Source organism: Grus americana, chromosome 2 (assembly GCF_028858705.1).
Source record: "Grus americana isolate bGruAme1 chromosome 2, bGruAme1.mat, whole genome shotgun sequence".
NCBI classification, from domain to species: domain Eukaryota; kingdom Metazoa; phylum Chordata; class Aves; order Gruiformes; family Gruidae; genus Grus; species Grus americana.
The window spans coordinates 165,885,388-165,904,662 of record NC_072853.1 but is presented as its reverse complement, the minus strand read 5'-3'; the positions used below and the strand labels follow the sequence as shown (position 1 = coordinate 165,904,662).

Here is a 19,275-nt window from a genome sequence, read left to right as displayed (position 1 = left end):
CATTACTGTATTGCAAAAGAAACAGCTTTGCTGTAAGTTCGTGCCTTGTAAAGATCTGTTCTGCATGATTACGGTCACTTTGGAGGTGTTCCTTTGGCTAGTAAATCAGAGCTATAACTGCACAATACATACTGTGGGAGAATTTCACTTTTAAATGAGGACTGATGATGTATGAGGATATATGAGGTCCCTCAACAGTGCTTTGCCCAGAGGATGTTTTGTAAAGAGTGGGAGGAAGATGAAGAGCTTATTCCTCAACTACCAACATCAGCTGCAATAAAGCAAACACAGCTTACAGTCCTTGCAAGCCAAAAAGCTGGATGAATTTCCCAAGGAGAAAATCTAATTGTTACTGAACTCTTTACAAAGACTTTTTTCCCCCTTTATCTTTAAGATGGAAAGCCTGTGGAGGTGGATCCCCATCACATTATAATAGAAGATCCTGATGGTTCCTGCACTTTGATCTTGGACAACCTAACAGGTGTTGACTCAGGACAGTACATATGCTTCGCTTCCAGTCCTGCTGGAAATGCCAGTACCTTAGGAAAGATACTTGTTCAAGGTAAAGTACTGCACAGATGCATTGTTTTAAAGGGGTCTGCTGTATAATACCTTAAACAGGTATATTAAGACATTCCAGAAGTTCTGTATAACATCTACTGGATAATACTTTTAAAAAAAATTAATGTATGGGTGCAGTCAATTGTTTTTAGGTCAAAAAAAATAGTCTTTAGTGTCTTGTGTGCAGACATCATGAGAATTATCTGGCCTGGGACACATCCTTCATATCTGTTCATATTTCCAGCTACTAGCTGCATTTATCCTTGTTTTGCAGTGCCACCAAGGTTTGTGAACAAGGTTAGAAATGCTTATTTTGTGGAGGGTGAAGATACTCAGTTTACCTGCACTATTGAAGGAGCCCCTAGGCCTCAGATCAGGTCAGTTCTTCAAGTCACACTGGAACAAATCCTGTTTTCCCATTTTACATGGTCAGAAGAGTCTCCTGCCCTTTCTTTCCAGATTATGACCCTTCTTCTCTGTGTCTTCCACCTTAAACCCACCCCAATGCTGGTTCTTTCCAATCCCAACATTCCTGAGATTCTCAGCAATTTATTCTAGCTAGCATCTGAAAAGAAGTACCTACAGATGATACTTGCCATAGGACTGTATCAAGTCTAATGCCCTGACAACATTTTACCATTCCTTTATCCTCCCTGTCTTACACTTGAATTTATTTTATTAGCAATCAGTCTTGGGTATTCAGACAAAAAGCTCAGCATAGCTTTGCATGATTAAAAGCCCTTTTTTTCCGCATGAGATTTTTTGAGAAGAAGCTCATAAACCTGTGCAGTTTAGTATCCACGTGTGATCTACCCACCCGTAGACCCATTTTCCAGGATCCAAACTTTTGCCTAATGGTTAACTCTTGAGCTGTCTGCCCACTGGTCTGATAGACAGGTTGGTGAGATGGAGAATTCTTGACACTGCATATTTTATCCTGGCTTATACTCCGTGTTTTCCACATGCAGATGGTACAAAGATGGTCTACTGTTGAAGGACACAAGTAAATACCAGACTTTCAGTGAACCACGGAGTGGTATAATAGTCCTGGTGGTCAAGAACCCTTCCAATGAAGATATGGGACACTATGAATGTGAGGTAAGTTCAGAGAGATTTAAAGATCTGCTGTCTGTCATGACATAAGTAGGAGAACTCATTTTACCGGGAGAGATCCATTGCATGAGAATAGTGGCTGAGTAATTGCTGACATTCTATATCAAAAAGGTTTATACAAAGTCAGGTTCTCCTGAATGAGATCTGGATTGTGAACATCCAAAAGCTTCAGAATGTTCCGATCTGAGAGTTTGGTGGTTCAAATAATAATAGAGTGAGCTTGTTCTGTAGCTGAAATTCAGATCCAGATCTCTAGAGGCACCTGTCACAAATTTTAGGACCATTTTGATGTGACATTTTGTTTCTGGACCGTCTTTAAATTAGAACAGATTCGTGCTGCTACAAAGAAACCATCCAAAGCCAAAAGAAAGAAATTAAATCTAAATGGAAGTGTAAACCACTGAAATTCCTGTTTATTTAGCAAGCATATGTAGAAGTATCTAATAAATTAAAATAAATGTGCTTTAAAATATTTTCTAAAAATTAGTCGTATTCTATGCATTCATTGTAATAAAATAGTAATAAGCTCTCAGGGCTCAGCAATAAAAAGTTGACCTTGATTTAGGAAATTAGCATGGGTCAGCTGACCCATGGTAAACACCTCAGCTCACAGCAACTTCCCAGTTATTGCACAGAAATTTTTAGGAAGTTTGATATAATTTAAAGACTTTACTAGAATTTTAGCAAAATCACATTACCTTGCATTTGCCATTAGCAAAGATCTCCAGGTCCGGTATTCCCTTGGCTGAGTAAGACTCACTTGATTAATGGATGATAAACAAAAAAACCCTCTTTACCACTTAAATGCCATACACCAGGAATCTGTTCCTGTTGGTAGAGACAGAGCTACCTCAGGACCAAGTCACAGGCTGCAGAGCAAACTGCAAATAACTAAGTTAGCTGATGTGTCATAACTTGTCTGTGCAAGTTATTTGTGGTAAAGATTATCATGAACTCCGCTGAGCAGCAATGTGTTCATTCAAACTCTAGCCTTGGTTTGGGGCCACACCTTCATCCATTTCTCATGTCACGTAATTGCAATGTATTTGTAATGTAGCATAGGAAGGTTTTATTATACAAAAACATCCTGCGCTTCATTCGGTACTGCATGATTCTCTTTAGCTGGTGAACAGATTAGGGTCTGCAAAAAGTGGAGCAGAACTTTACCACCACAGTGCTGCAGCCCTGACCCAGGAGAGGAGAGGAGACCAAGCCATTACCATAGAAGGTATGATTCTTGACCAGCTCTGTAAGTATGTCAGTGAATTACTCTAAAACCATTGAGGATCGAATATATTTGCCATCTTATCCATGTTGATTGTTGGTGTACACGTATCTGTACGTCTATTGAGATGTGCATGGGTATACTGCAGCTCAGCTCTATATCCATCACCATCTGTTGATTTCCAAACCTGGCAAATCAGCTTCATCATATAATGCTCATAAATGCATTATATGAAAAAGGAGGAGCAAATGAAGGGTATGTCACACCACCACTAGCGCAAGAAAAATGTTTCTACTCCTGTTAGAATACTTGAAAACATGTGTCAGCCTGGCAGAACATGAGTTACGTACTGCTGAGAAAAAACAGGGGCCAGTAAGCAAAGCTGCAGGATATTGTGATTGTTTCTGAAACACCATTGAAGACCATCTGGAACGACTGAGGAAGCAGAACTGACAGCTGTATATCCTGAGCAATATTAGATTACTCATTATCTAGGACTGTTCAGGTATTGCACACCACATAGTCATAGTCTATTCCCTTTTTTTCTGCATGTTTCACCTGAATTGGTAGGGTGCTATGGACTGATTTTATAGCCATCCAACAACACGTCTCTTTCTTAACCCCTTTAGGATGCAACTGCCTAAATTTACCTTCTTATCAAAGGGATTTCCACAAGCAGTGTGTTAGACAGGCTCGCTATAAGCCCATCACAACTGAGTTTAAATCAGTGGCTACATCTACGTAAGGAACATTTCCTGGTGTAGGAAATTGGTTCTTTGTAGATCTTAGAAGTGTCCTTGGCTGGCTGAGCATGGGCCAGCCAGCGCCGCCTCTCTCAAACAGTTCCCAGCAGCGGTTCAGGAGATAATATAGCCAAGGGACCCTTTATAATAGATAGATTACTGGTTTTGAGGGTAAGATAGAGGACTAAGATAGGCATAGGCCATTCCATGGCGGTGACCCTTGGTGTCAGAGAGCTGTCCCAGATGTGGTTAGTGGAGACACGGCCAACAAAAGCCAGAGGTTTGCCAACAGCTGTAGGACCTTTTTTCCTCATCCTCAGTGTTTTCACATTTTCTTGTGATAATAACAGGGGTCCAAGTGTGCTTTTGACAGGGGATAATTGTTATTATCAACATTCAAGTGAGAGCCATCAAATACAAAGGCATTCTGACTCAAGAAGCTGCGGCACAGCAAATGACTGGAATCTAGAGAAAAAAATCAGGGAAAATGGTGCTCCACTTGTATTTTTTTCATCATTTTCCATACACCTCTGCTGTTGGCCCTGTCTGAGACAGGGTCCTGGTCTGGATGGACCTTTGGGCCAGTCCTCTGTAGACACTAATGCATTATTACATTAAGAGGAGTCAGACACAATAGGCTATTAAGATTAGTATCCTGATCTATATACTTGCTTGTCTTGTTTTCATGCTTGCTTTCCTTGTAGTCCTTTCCCAGAGTACCATCAAATCATTCAAAAGCATTACAGGGAGAATGGTGTTAGTATAGCAACACTGTAATTGTTTCAGCAGGAGAAACCTTGAAGTACTTGAATGCTTTGTCCTTGCTATGCTCTTCTTAGGAAGAGAAAACTCAGTTGTATGCAGGATGTAGAGGAACACAAACAAATCACTGTTAGGGTGGCGTTCCTTGATGAAGTTCCCTTGTACCAAGACAGAAGATGTTATATAAACAAACAAGGGCTGTAAAACAATGGTAGGAGCATTGTTCAGCTCTTGGGGTTGCAAATGTGTATGTTCAGCCCCAAATTACTCATGTGCTGTTATTCCTGCAGTCCTAAATAAAGAAATTTCATGAGTTTGGTTGAAGAAATATAATTGGAGTTTGCCTGGAAGTTTCAGAGACATTATGAAATCATTTTTGATTGATCTGTGATTTGCAATTGCTTGAACTTGGTAATAGGGAAGGAAATAAATCCCTGAGTCACCTTCAGGGAGAAACAGAGAGAGCTGCTTCAGGCCAGTGGAGCAAGGAGCAGGCTCATCCATGGAGCAAGAGGATTGTTCTGAGCAGAATCGCATCAGGGATGCATTTGGCATGATGCACTTGACCAAGAAGGGAATTTGTTGCTTTCTTGAGAATCAATAACCAGCCTTGATCTACCTATGGAAAAATCAGGTTCATCTGGCAAAGAACTGGAGGACAGATGGATCTCATGAAGGCTTTCTCTTTCCATCCTTACAGTCCTTTCTATTTGTGAAAATGGGATTATTTGTAACTTCAGCAAGAGGACAACATTACTGCTGTGCGGTACTATTACAACAGAAAATAGATACTATGTCTGTTTCCTAGCTCACCTGTATGGTGGGTCTAAGTTTTATCTGATTTATCGTTGGTTCTGAGAAATTACTATTGTCAGAGTCTTCTGAGGCACCCAAGGGGCTTTAGTTGCAACCATCACAGTTTTTATCCTCCTGCCTTTCTGTACTGTTTATTATACTGAAGCAAACCTTCTGTCACAATTTGGGATACCTTTAGTACAGTGGTTTACGAGCTCTGACCTGCAGTCAGTGATGGTCCGCAGTCCAGCACCATGGGTCTCGAAACCAAACTTTTTTGTCATTAGGTTTAAATTCACACGATGGGAATTTGCTGATCCATTGGAAGGACCAAATCCAAAAAGGATGGAAACCACTGGACTAAGGGATCCCCTTGCGAGCACCCACACCTCAGGCTGCAAGCCTGAAACGCTCAGATCTGCCTTCAGCCACACCTGGTCACTGCAATGAAGTCAATGCAGAGTTGTTTAAAAAAAATCCTTTTTCTGTGGATATTGGAAGAATTTTAGACACTTACAAAAAAAGTGTAACCAAAAGAAGATCCTTCTCTTTGACTTCAAGTTGACTGTCTGCTTTGCACCTTGCTGCTTAACCTACGCACGGCAGGTCCGGGCTCCCTGGCCTCCCTTTTTAACATGTTACTATTGCGATTCATTCATCCCAGGCTCACTAACTTGTTCGTCTGTTAAGAAAAACAAAGCCCAGTGTTTTTGAAACATGTTGCATTCTCACTTGGGCAGACAGGTCCAGGACATGTAAAGTAGATAGGGGAAGGGATCAGCTACACAAGCGGAGACAAGCAAAACCATAAAGAAAAACACCCAGTGCAGTGACAGCCAGGCAACAGGAATCTCTTCATAGTCTTGCCTTAGGTCTTATGCGGAGCTTTGGGCAAGTTATTTCGTTGCCTTGTTTGGTAACGCTCATTTGGCAGAGAAAAGCTAAAAATTGAGGTGCTCAGACTGAAGATTGCTTTAAAACACAGAGGAGTGTTGGATCTCCTAGTGCCACCCTTTTGCTGAAAAAAAAAATAGGGCATAGGTGTTTGTCCCCCTGACCTTTGTAAAGTTCCCTGGTTGGGGTGACGGTTAGGATATTTATCTTGTTATTTTTATTCTGTTGTCATCGTCAGTTAGTCTCATTTTTTGGCTGGTCTTGTGGTTTTCAGTGCAAATTCAAGTGAGCACAATCTGCCTCTCCAACCATCTCAGTCACTGCAGGAATGGGGTTTTTTTTTAAGAGAGAGTGCAAAACACTTGCATTTCATTCACACAATTTAGGAAACAGCGTTATGTCCATGAATCGTTCATTTCAAGACTAGCTTTAGCAGTTCATGTCAGATTTGTGCACCCCCTGTTGCAGATTCCTCTCCTAAGCGTAGCAGAAGAGGGGTGAAAGCAGAGCAGTGCTCCTCTGGTTCATGCCAGCAGTGTATACTGTGCAGGAAAAATAGATTTATGCTTCTGTGAGTAGAGAAAGCAGACTTAAAGTTTGTAATAAAGGCCATTCTTCCATTCAGAGCAACAAGAACTGACTTATCCTAAATGTTTCCTCACTTGTAAGTCAATGGTTTAATGTATTAACCAAAGAGGAGTCTAGTCCTATAGAAGCACTGGCTGATCCTAATGCTTACAGCTTTTAACCTGCTTATCAGGGGCTCCTGCTTTGCAAAGCTGTTTTCCTAAAATGCTGTTGAACAAGTTGAAATGATAAATCCGGTGCTAAAATGGATGCAGAATATTTTCCTCTTGGGGGGAAAAAAAAAAAAAAAAAAGAAGAAACCCAATTTCTCTCATCCTACTTTCATGTGGTTCTATCCTTCGTATAGGGTTGGCTAAATCCTCCCTCACACCTCCGATATAGCACACGTACAATTGATCTGTCGTGCACTAAACTGCAAGTCATCAGGACCCATGTACTATATGCCATTTACAGCCTTCTCATCCCAGGCCTGCCGAACTTTTGAATCCCTTTGACACCTGCTACATATAGAGACACTGCAGTGATGTCATTTGGGAGGACTGCGAGGACAGACGTTAATAGAGTAAACATTAAAGAGACTTCCTCTTACAGACATTGAGGGATTTCATTAAGTACATATTTAATTATCATATAAATAGTTGTTAAAATAACTCTATGAAGCATCTATGTTTAGGTGTATAATCAAATTAATTCATTCCTATTTACATCAGAACTGATACTCTTGCTGCTTATGGATTAATCTCATATTATTATTTAATGAGATTTTTCTAAAAGTTATGTAAAAATTCCACAATATTGATGCAAGGGTTTAAAAATTCAGTTAAAATTTCTAACCTGGTTGCAAAAAATTGTTTGAACACTCAGTTTATCTTCCATCATTGTATAATTATCATATCACCATTTAAAAAATAATACAAATTATTTTAAAAATATTAACTAAGGATAGGTAAACAGTTACATTGTAATTGTGTTCAGAGATAAACATTTTAAAAGAATTTTGCCCTTTACTTACCCAATAAGCTATAAATGCTAATTTCCAAACAGATTTTGTTTAAACCCACCTAATTCCACAGTAACTCCTTTGACTCTGTTGGAAATTATTCCAGATTTATACATTAACAAATGAGACAAGGCTCTGCAAAGAAAATATAGAGCTCTAGGTCAGATATTAACATCAACATTTGCCCAAAATTCTTTTTCATTATGGTGGGATTTGTTGTTTTGCCTAGAGGCAGAAGAAAGCCCTTAGAAGTTAAGTGGAAGGAAAATTAGGTTAAACTATTCCATCTAATATTGTAAATTTATTTTTAATTTTCAGTCAGTGCAGTTTTGGGACACTATTGAAAACATTAACACTAATCATAAATTGTTAAACAAATAACACAAACGCTACAAGTTCCCTGGGCAAGAACTCTGTGATTTTATAGACATTTTTAAGTTGCAATTCACTTTCAGTTGTAGCAACTAAAAATTGCCAGAGCTTATTTATTATAGGCTGGCTGGAAGATTGCAAACCAATTGCTGGAAAAAATACTTTGAGATTAAATTAAGGGTTTGGTTTTTTTAAGAAACTTTACTAGTTTATTAAATTAGAAGTGGGGCTTGCTGTTGTTTTTTCTACATCTCAGATAGGTTCAGCAGTTCAGAGTGTGTTCAAAACAGTTCAGTTCAAACAGTGTCTTAATTTTATCCTAGCAGATAGGATGGGAACCTGCCGAAAATCTCTACTAGCTCTTCAAATGGTATCTTTCTTATTTTTAAAAATGTCAATTTTAAGAAATACTTGGAAAATCATTAAATCATTACTTTTCTTTTGATCTTGACATGCATCAACAGCTTCTAGTTTGTTATAGGACAAGGGTCAGGAAAAATTGCAAATTATAGCGAAAGAGATGGAGTAGACATAGGTGTATTACAGGGCTCTCCTGGATTTCCTAGAGGTGGGTTTTTTTATGATGATTTTCTGTATTGATGGTAATTATTTTAGTTTTCATTGTTATCAGCTTGGATAGTCCACAAAAGCTTGGAAACTGTTCAGTGTTCTAGTAAGGGAAATCACAGTTTAAAGAATTTCGGCTCTCCAGGATTTTCCAGATCAAGGCATTTTCAGGTTTCTCACATCATCACTACCTTTTGATAAGGAGGGAGAAAAGCTAGTTTTCTAGCTTTGACGTGCCAAACAAAAATGTTAGAATGTCATGGTAGAATAAACAGATTTTGCAAAATTGTTCTCCACAAAATATTTAATTTCAAAGCTAAATCATTCACTGTTCAGAGAGCACTCTGAATTCTCATTCTTTGTCAGAAACACTAAAGATAATGCTGGAAATAACCACAGAAAGCTTGGATGGGATGGTACAGCTGGTTTTTTTTTTTTTTCACTCCAGTTTATTTTTATTAACTGAGCAAAGTTAATTTAATCATTTCAGCTTTTGCCTTTCTTTAACCCCATGCTGTTCATACTGTTCTCTTTGTAGTCACTGAACAAGAGACTAAAGTGCCCAAGAAAACCATCATCATGTAAGTGCTGATTTTTTTTTTTTTTTGTAACATTTGTGTTTTGCCTTGCTGCCTATGCATGACCCAATAACAAGCTTGTGTTTATTGGCCATGCAAGTGTGTTCATTCCCATCCCACCAGATCCCATAGTATTCTGTGCTATGCAAAGCGACCACCTGAAAAAAAAATCTTACTATCCCTTTCAAAAAATAGCAGCACTGGTGTTAGACACAGCCCGGGTCATTTCTTTAATGATATTACATGTCAAAAAATTCCACTGAATCCTGCCAGAGTCGCACAAGAGTTCAAGAAGGTAGAATCTGACTCTCAATGTGGAAAAGAAACCAGCTTTGAGAACTGGCTACTTGAAAAAATGTATGAATTTAACAAATATCTCATAGCTTACAGTGATTTCGTCTGGCTTTCTATTTTAAATTCTTCAGGAAAGCCTTTTATGATGAAGCAGATGGAAGATGCACATTCTTATCCCCTTCTGTTTTCATATTTCTAATATGAAATTTTGTCCTGACAATGACTTGGTCTTTTTGGCTACTTTGAGCCTGATTTATGTTGGGTGCCTATAACATATAAAGATTAATTGCACCAAAAAGTGGTCATATGTAGACCAGAAGCTCATCAGCCATGAAAATCTTAATGTATCTTCTTGGTTTTAAGTATAATAAACAAATACATAATAAATTGTTTCATGTGCTGGAAGGGGGACATTGTCCTTCTGTGGTAGGCCTTCAGAGCACCTCCAGGCTATTCAAATCATCTCCTAATGGTAGTAGGTAACTATACAACAGATATTTTGGGGGAATGCATTCCCTCAAGAGTTGTATTATTGCTAAAATCAGTCCTTGACTTGGACATGATGCTAAAGTTGACTTCTTTTGTAGATGGTGAGGAGGATGTGTGAAATGATAACTAAAATACGGTTAAGAGTTGCTTACCTTTTATCTCTTTTATTATTTTCTATGACGACTATTTCCTATGATCCGTGCACTTATCCTATTTGGAGCCAGTGGCTTATAAGAAGACATGTCCCCCCTCCTAGGAGCTTCCACTTTGACTAGGCAACAAGGAGACAGGAGAGGCAGGAAGGGGTTCTGCCTTTGCCCCTCTCTTCAGCACACCAGTTCAGCTAACATCACCAGTCATTAGGCTTTTTTACCCTGCAAAGACCAGAAAATGGAGGTGTTTCTGCCTGTACCGTCTCAAGGACTAGGGTTCAGATACCAGTGGGGTAGCTAAACTGAGAAGTATTTTTTTGATATCATGTTCAGGAGCATTCAGAGAAAGCCATGAGCAGGAAGGAATCACTCAGAGCCAGACCATGTCGAAAGCTTAGTAAATCTCATCTATCTACATCTCTGTGCCTGTAAATCATCTGGAGAGACGCTTTTATTTTATGTCTCTCCTCAGTCAGCTAATAGTCCTCCTTCTCCCTTCCTGATTTCAGATCACAAGCAGCAGCGTTAATATTGGTTGATTAAATAACATTAAACTAATACAAAATACCATCAGTTAAGCTGATTTCTAAATTTCTGACATGTAAATTCCAAAGACTATTGCTCTGGATGGCTTAAGTGATTCCTAAATTAAGGGCTGCAGCCCCAAAGGAGGTTGGTACATTTATGGGTGGGATCTCAGAACAACAGAAATTCCCCTCCTTTTGCTAGTGGATGCAGTCATGAACTCATCAGAGTGGACCTCAGCTGGAATTGGGATAGTGATGGGGTAAAGTTTGGGAACAACTCTCTAAGGGCACATTCCAGCTCTCCTTAGTGTGTAGCAAGCTGAGGAACAGAAGCAGCTTTGAAACTACCAGGAGAAAATAACAGATAATTTAGAAATGGGATTGAATAATGTCTATATATGCAAATCCCAGGCCCAAAAAAGCATTTTAACCTTGCAATGTAGAGCAAAGTCTAGTGCAAGCACACATGGATTCATTCTCATCTTTATCTAAAATGATTTAGTTTTGTGTAATTCAGAAAGGCACCATGGCCATTATGAAGGCTTTGCATAGACCTTAAAACTCTATAGCAAAACTATAGAAAACTTGGGGGAAAGAGTAAAACAGTTGAAATGAGCAGTAGAAGAGAGGGTGCTCTGAAAGAAAAGAAATCTCGCTGTAGCTGATCCAGTCCTGGACTTCACCGCATCCTCAAAGAGAGAGATTGATGGTGGAAAGAAATCTGATCTCCATAGCAGAAGGCAATATCAGTCTCTGAAAATGAGACCAATAGATGAAAAAGGCTACTATATATCTAAGAGGATTAGTCTTCCATGATGGTTAGACAAATGCAGTAGGAGAAATGGGCTCTCCTCTCACAAGGACTCTTTCCACCCTTCTCTGTATCTCAGTGCAAAAGCCAGAGCAGAGCTGGCTGCAGAGCAGAGCTGGTGGCTTTCAGCCCTATGTGGCTGTGTCTAAAGGCTGGTGAGGAGAAAGAGAAGAAGGAAAAAGCTGTTGTCTTGATTCATAATCCCAGTTCAGGCCATTTCTGTCTTTACCCTTCAGAGTTCTGTGGTTTGGGGTTTTTTTGTTTTTTTTTTATCCCATTGCTTGGAGGTCAGGGCAGAATCTCAACACAGAAACAAACTCAGCATTTCCTGTTAGTTCCACTGAACCAGCTACCTCCACTGTACAGCATTAGCTTCCTTGTGCTAAGCAAACATGGTCTTTACCTTCAAGTTCTTCCATGTAAGAAAAGCCACTGAAAAATCTGCAGGAAAAACTGCATGTTAAATACATAAATTAAGAATGTTGAAGTCTGGGTTTAAGTGTTCCCGTCCCCAGATTTTAAAACTATTTGATCCAATTTCATCTGTAGCTCATTTAAAGTTGAAGTTTGTCCTGGCATGGGAGCAGAAGATTGTTTTGACACAAGCTGTGTATCTATACCGGAATGCTGAGAAGTCCCAACTGCTTTGGATATGTCAAAATATCTAAAGTAAAGCCAGCAGAAATATGCTGAGAAATTATAATCATGCATCCCAGATTGGTTTGGTACTCCTATGTCAATTGGTGGTAGTAGGATCAGGCTGTGTCTGCAATAACGATACTATGAAGAGTAAAAATAATTACATTTCTGGCATAGATGACTTGTGCAGGAAATGTTCTAAGTTTCTTTTCCTGGTCTCCAAATGCTTAATGCCCTTTTAATGTAACTGTTCTGCATGTGAGAATGCAGATCTCTGGTCTCAAAAGAGTTTTTAATAAATATTTTAAAAATTTTAATAAACAAAATAGAGATATGTTACATTTCTCAAAAAAAAGAGGAAGCTACTGATGCAACTGTAATAAAGGGCACTTTGCCATTGAGGTGATGAAGCCAGGATTTTAGCCAAGGATACTCAGGAAAAGGTTAAACCACTTGAGTGTTTAAAATCCTTCAGTAAAACTGCTATATGGGTCCGAAGTAGCACAGTAGGTGGTCAACACAAGCACATGAAATATAGCAGCATCCAGAAGAACATTGCTCAGCTGGACATGCTTGTTGTGTGTTCCTGCACTCAAGGAGGCTAATGGAGTCCACCGGGGGTAAATGGCACTGAGGTTTTCCCTGGATCAGAGAGTAAGTGGAGATGGGCATGTGGGTGTGTGCATTGCGTGTGTATCCCTTCCAAAATGACACGCTTCACCAAAAGCTGGAATGCTCACAAAACTAACCCCATTGTAGTGCCTTGACCAACAATGGCATGTGCTGATGGAGCGTGGCTCCCCGAAAATCTCATCTTCCTGCCAACTCCATTCCAACCCTTTCTGTCATCAGAGAGGAAACAATAACCACTGTGGTGAAGAGCCCAAGACAAAGGGGAAGGGTTTCTCCTGCACGTTCTTCTTCAGGTCATTCACCTTCCCGCTCCCCAAGAGCGGAGCCAACTCCAGAGCCAGTTTTTGTTTCAAAGATCAGACAGCCTGTCCACACACATGAGCAGGAGGCAACATCGAAGTCTGCTGTTCCCATGCTTTATGTCACAGAACCAGAGGACAGGCAAGGAGCAGCAGCTAGAGATGTCATCATAGAGACCAAGGTGGAAGAGAAAAAGCCCAAATGGGTTGAAGTGGAAGAAATAATTGAATTCAAGGTGAAAAAATCACCAAAACCTGCAAGGAAAAGAGGCTCTTCCCCAGCAAAACAAGAAAAAGATGACTCAGGGGTGTTAACATTCACTTTTCCCAGCTCAAGGCCTAGGCGTTCCCCAGAAGATGATCCAAACACAAACAACTCCAACAATAAATTGGTGGAACAGTCAAAATCTTTGCCTAATGACAGTCTGTCTGAAGCCGATATCCAGCCACTGGTGTATGCAACCGAGCAGGAAGGACCTCAAGTCAGCAATGAAGACAGAAGCTCCCCGTGTGGGTCCGAACAACTTGGAAATGATTCATTTATGGATTATGGAACCGAAGGAAAGAGCTTCCCACAGGAAACAAGCGCTCACTACAGGTCAGATGTCGCTTCCCCGCTGCTTGCCTGCGGGGGTGAGCCTTTGATCTTCAGTTTTGAGACAGCTGCTGCAGACCAGCACAAACTTCTGTTCTCACCAGCAAGTCCAGAGGTTAAGGAAGAGACAGATGAATTAGATGTATCTTGGCCTGTTGAAGAGGGGGTACCCGAAGTAATGCAAGATGTCCTTCCAGAAGAGGATAATGTTGTTATAGTTGATGAACCAGAGGAACTACAGACAGATGACATTAGCACCCGGGACCGTAAAATCTTAACCCACAATGGCAAAATATTAACTTTGGAGGATCTTGAAGATTATGTTCCTGAAGAAGGTGAGACCTACGGGTGCGATGACCAGAGTCATACAGCAGAGAAACCCTGCGAGATCTCCGTGCTCCAGACAGAGATTAATGAGCCAACAATTGGGAAGCCAGTGCTGCTGAATCTGGTGAGACCTGTGGTGTCCCAGCCCAGGCAAAGATTTTTCAGCCAGTATGAGGAGCATGTTCCTGGGGGCATGTTCATGTCAGCATCTAGAGTAACCGGTGTGCAGTCTGTAGGTGCCTCAAACATCTCCTTCCATGTGAGTGATACCTGCATGGCAGTGACGCCTGGGGTGCATGCAGCAACAGCAGCAGCTTCTCCGGGTCCCTCCTTCACAGTGAAACCATCTTTCTGCACCGAAGTCCAGCTCTCACCAGATAACGGACAGTCAAGCTTTAAAACTGAAGTTTCCACAAGAACCCTCAGCTATGGGACTGTTGGCGAGCCTGTTACCTTGCACATCAGCACAGAAGACCTCTCCCAAAGCTGAGGAGGTGCAAGCATAATTTTCAACACAAAAGAAAGTAGAGTTTTAGAAAAATCTAATCAAAATTGTTGTAGGTGAGGGGAATTGGTGGCAAAGATAACAAGGTAACATGTACGAGGCAATACCTTTGAGGAAAATATATTTAAATATGGTATGTCGAGCTTTTCCAGTCTTAAAGGGAACATGTCTGTCAGAACAGTTTGTAATTTTAAAAGCTTTGATCAAGGTGAACATATATCATTCCATAGCAGAGCAGTGATGGTAGGTTTAGGAAAAGCCTGATTCTCCTGCCTATGACAGAAATAAAAATGAATAAGTGAGGGTTTTGCCCATGAACTTAAAAATTATTTCAAGTGCCAATTTGTACATTATGGCGTGGCAAGAAGGTGAAAGTATCTAAGCTTTTCAGCGTCCTTCAGCAGCCCAGGACAGGAGAACTGTTCCCAGCTAAAGCGATCTCCTGTCACTGTGTGTGCCCGAAGGTCATGAAGCTTCACACTGCTTTGACTCTGCTGTACACTTTTGACACCAATTAGCTCTGTCAAAATTTCTTCATAAACCTTTCAACATGCACAGTCTGGTTACATTATTTTAAACTTCTGCCACGGAATGAAATGTACAGAAAATATTGAATTTACTAGGGATGCAAAGGGCTGCTCAGACCTTTTCAATGAAATCCTAACTTGACTAAAGTCAATGGTGAAACTCCCACTGACTTGAGGAAGCAAGGATTTCGTTGTTCTCTTCTGCTTTAAGTAAACAAAGACCATCTTTATTGAATGACTGCTATTTTCAAGTCCACTTCCTAGTTGTCTAAAGATGTAGGTTTCATTATTCTCTATTCTAGTATAGTGGATTTATAATCCATATCTTTTAAAAAATAGATTACTTAATGTGCAGCAAAAGATTAAAGTGCTGCACAAAATGACTTCTGCATCTATAATCAAATGCTAACACATACAAAGAACCACAAATGTGGTCTTTGTCAATAAATATTACTGGAAGAATATTTGGTCTCCTGTACATGCCAGTGGTGAAACATTACTGTTAACAGATTGATGGATAATGTCTTCTATATGTGCTAAGAGGAATTCACCACTGAGCTACAGCAAAGTAGCAGGAGCATAAAGACAGCTTTAAAAAAAGAAAGAAAGAAGATTTACCATATAAATGCCCGGTTGAAAAATACATCTTTCAAAATGTATTGGGCTGCTTGGAAGCACTGCCAGTTGCAATTGCATCGTATTACTGTAACCATGTATGTTGAGCTGTCTCGCAGAGGTACTGCCTTCTGTTGAGTTTCTCAGGAGCTTTGCAGCGGGAGCACTGATTGTGGGGGGAAGGCTAAGATGCACTGAGCGTGGCCCATTCCCACTGGCTTCACCAAAAATGGATGTTGCTCAGTCCTGGAAAGAAATGAGCTCATAGGCCCAAATATTGGTCCCAGTTGAAGTCAACTGGAGTCTGATGTTGATCTCAGTAGGACCAAGCACCGGCCCTCTCTATCAGACAGAGTCACGGGGTGAAAAGTCCCAACCCCTTGTCCCAGCTGAGTTGCATAGCACTGTTGCAGTAGAATATGTTTTCATTTAGATGGTGTAGGGAAACCAGAAATGCTCAGACACAGCTGAATTTCTAACTAGCCTGAAGAGAGAGGACTGAGTGAGTTTTTGGCTTGGAAAGGTTGATGTGTGATGCTGTCTCAGTGTTTCCCAGCTAGGTAAAATTGTGAAGCTTGGTCTGGAGTCCTCCGGGCAATATTCCCGCTAATACATTCAGAATACATTATTTTTTCCTTCTGTGACTGCACCTTGAAGTGCATATGCTGACAAAATTGAACATACTGATTTCACAGCCTTTTACTTTCAATATCCAAACAAGATGTAATGTGTAATATCATGTGCACTGCCCTCATGATATAGGATGATTTTCTAGTGATTACAGGTGGTGAAAGAAATCAAGACTCTTTTATGTTACTTTTCCATTTTTTATAACATCTCCTTGGTTTATACTGTTTGTTTTGTAATTAAGCAATACAATGGATATATATTAGTGCTTTTTTCATATATTGCACTTTACATTGGAAAGTAACAGACATAGAACAGAGAAATGCTTTGAAAATATTTATTTTTATTGGGCCTGATTCTGATCTCAGTTATTCCAGTATCAATCTAGAATAATTCCACAGAAGGAAGTGGATTTGATTCGGATTTACAAAGATACTGCTGAGAAAAGAATTTGCCCTATGATAGTCCTTGAAAATATAATATTCATCCAAAAGATAATAAAGATGTGTAAAGGAATGTGGAGGTTTCCTCCTGTTGTGGTTGATGCTCAGGTTTTTCTAAAGAAGATGAAAGGTTGCGGTTCAGATGGTCATAGACGAACTATACTTTGATTCATTAGCCCAAAGCAATTAACATCTGTTTACATTTTCTTTTGAAATTTAAGCAAGAGAATCAATTTAAAAGAATTTTTAAAATGCTATGCAGCACTCTCTTCAAAAAGTGAAAGGTTTATGAAAAGTTCATTACATGTATTTTCAAAATATGTTCCTAGAGGTTAAAAATTATGCTTGTAAGTGATTAAACTATGTAGATAACTAATGAGATGTGTGGGGATTTATTTCTTGTAGGTGAAACCATACAGCTGTAATAAAAATTTTAATACAGAGGTTTTACTATAATTCCTGCAGGTAAATGGGTATTAATAAAGTGGAAACTTCGGTTTGCTTGAAACACAAAAAGAAAAATAAAAAAAACACCAAAAAAACCCAAAACAAAAAAAAATCAAATGCAAGATATGCTGTTAGATGCTGAGTTTATATCAATAAATGTCTTGCATCAGCTGTCACTGAATTTGTTGGGTTTCTGTTCTTCTCTGTTCACGGCACTCGATAGCCCATCAGCTCGTCCGCTTCCCCCATCGACTTCAGTAGGAGCTGGGTTGCAACCCAAGAACATTAATGCAGTTGGGCTCTAGCTCCATTTTTTATGGACAGTTTCACAAGTGTTGAAGTGAAAGAACTTTTTTTTAGCGATATATTTCCAACTCAGATCTAGGAATCAATAATTTTGAAAAATTCTTGTCCTCTTGGGTCCTTCTCTGAAGCTGAATTGGAACTTCAAAATACGTGTCAGTCTTGTGTTCCTGGCTATTGGCTGAAGGAGATATGGGGCGAAAAGTTTCATGGTTGAGATTTTAGAATTGGGAAACAGGCTGTCCATCACAGGTGTGTCATCACAACGGTGTTAGTTTGAAATACCTTAGCTAATGTTAAAGTTCCTCCAGTCAGCAGCTTGAATCATAGTGTGTAGCATCCCTAAACAGGGAGGAAAGTGGCGGTATTAGCAGCGTGGGGGAGACCTGGGGTTATATACAACCTGTACATACATCCCTGCAAATATATTTTCTCATTCAGAGATACTAAGAGTGTTTCATGCCTTTCCAAAAGGTTCACTTGTTGGCAGCTGCCCAGCTCGTTGGGCAGCACTAGTTGGCAGCAATCACAACAGGAACACCAGAGAATCAAAATATTTATCTAGGCAAATATTTAAACATCTTCAACCCAGCCCAGTGCTGATGAACACTAATGGGAAGTCTGGGACTTCATGTAAGCAAAATTTGCTTTTTCCATCAACAAACTCAGAACTGAAATATGCCATAACCACTATGCTTATGGGGAGGACCTTGAAAACAAAAATCAAGTGAGTTGTCTTCAAAGGGGGCTGATCCAAATGTAGTCTTCAACTTTACCTGCTAAGGTCTATCAGGGGAATTTACTTTCTTAAGGGCAGGGAAGGAGCAGAATCAAAACAGCTACAGGACATCTCCCGTGTCAATGACGTTAAGCAAGTCAGAGCCGTTTGTGTGCAAGTGCTCTTTTTCTTGAACCACATGATGGTTCAAGTTTGCACTCTTGCTTGGCAAGCAATCGTGCCATGGACATGATGAATTGTCTTAACCGGACGTGTATTTTGTCTGTCTTTATGGTTACTTGAAAGTTTCCCTAGATCTTGTCTGTCCCTTTGTTATGCTTCTTCAAGATCTGTGGAAGGTGTATTGGGAAGGAGATTGGATGAGATGAGCTCCTGAGGTCCTATGATCCCATCCTAGCCTAGCTGCTTCTGCTAGTGCTGACTGGGGATGAGACCACGGTATTTGTCTTCTGGGTGGCCATTCTGCAAAGATATATGCTTGAAAATCCATTTTTCTGTGTGGAAAGCTTTTTTCTTCTCTCTGCCTTCAAGACTATGAGTTTCTTGAGGCAGGACTTTTATCTTCCTGTGTATAATGCTTCCCTATACACAACTGCTGTGCATTACTCTACAGACCAGGTGACTGCTTCTAGAGTATCTTGAAAAAGCATAGTCCCATACAAATATAAAAGTCTCAGGTACCTCCAAGCGCAAAGCCCAGGAAAAATACGCAGATACTGTAAAGTAGGACCAATACATTTCTCTAGAGGAAGGAGTAGCTTTTCTGCCATCCTCTCAGACTCACGAGCTCCTGAAGCAGAACAGCCCTCCCTTCTTTCCCCTGCCCTTCTCCAGAGTCACCGATGAGGCTGGTACCCAGTCACTCCTCCTTCCCTGTGAGAATAACGACCTCCTTGCCCATAGGGTCTGTATCAGTGCAATGGGTCACCTCTGGGTTCATTTCATTGATCTTAATAAAGTTATTTTTGACAGACCAGCCAACGTAGGGTTGAGTTGGGAGATGGATCCTTTGTTCTGCTGTCTGAGGTGAGGCCGGGTGTGTATGCGGTGTGGCACAGTGTCAACCTGGTGAGATACATCTTTTTGAAACATGTTTGAACCTTCT

General features: G+C 40.2%; 1 protein-coding gene across 19 annotated transcripts in view; it reads left to right on the top strand.

Moving 5' to 3' along the window:
- The window catches only part of OBSCN (obscurin, cytoskeletal calmodulin and titin-interacting RhoGEF), a 199,853-nt gene that overhangs the window by 151,092 nt on the left and 29,486 nt on the right, over positions 1 to 19,275 (top strand). For 16 of the 19 annotated variants that reach the window (XM_054814826.1, XM_054814829.1, XM_054814834.1 and 13 more), the window contains 4 exons: positions 395 to 562; positions 836 to 938; positions 1,530 to 1,659; positions 2,797 to 2,902. In XM_054814826.1, the coding sequence (XP_054670801.1) occupies positions 395 to 562; positions 836 to 938; positions 1,530 to 1,659; positions 2,797 to 2,902 (507 nt within the window). Of the gene's footprint in view, positions 1 to 394; positions 563 to 835; positions 939 to 1,529; positions 1,660 to 2,796; positions 2,903 to 9,158; positions 9,202 to 12,962; positions 15,605 to 19,275 lie in introns of those variants that run through there. The other 3 variants (XM_054814846.1, XM_054814842.1, XM_054814845.1) reach the window with 2 other exon arrangements.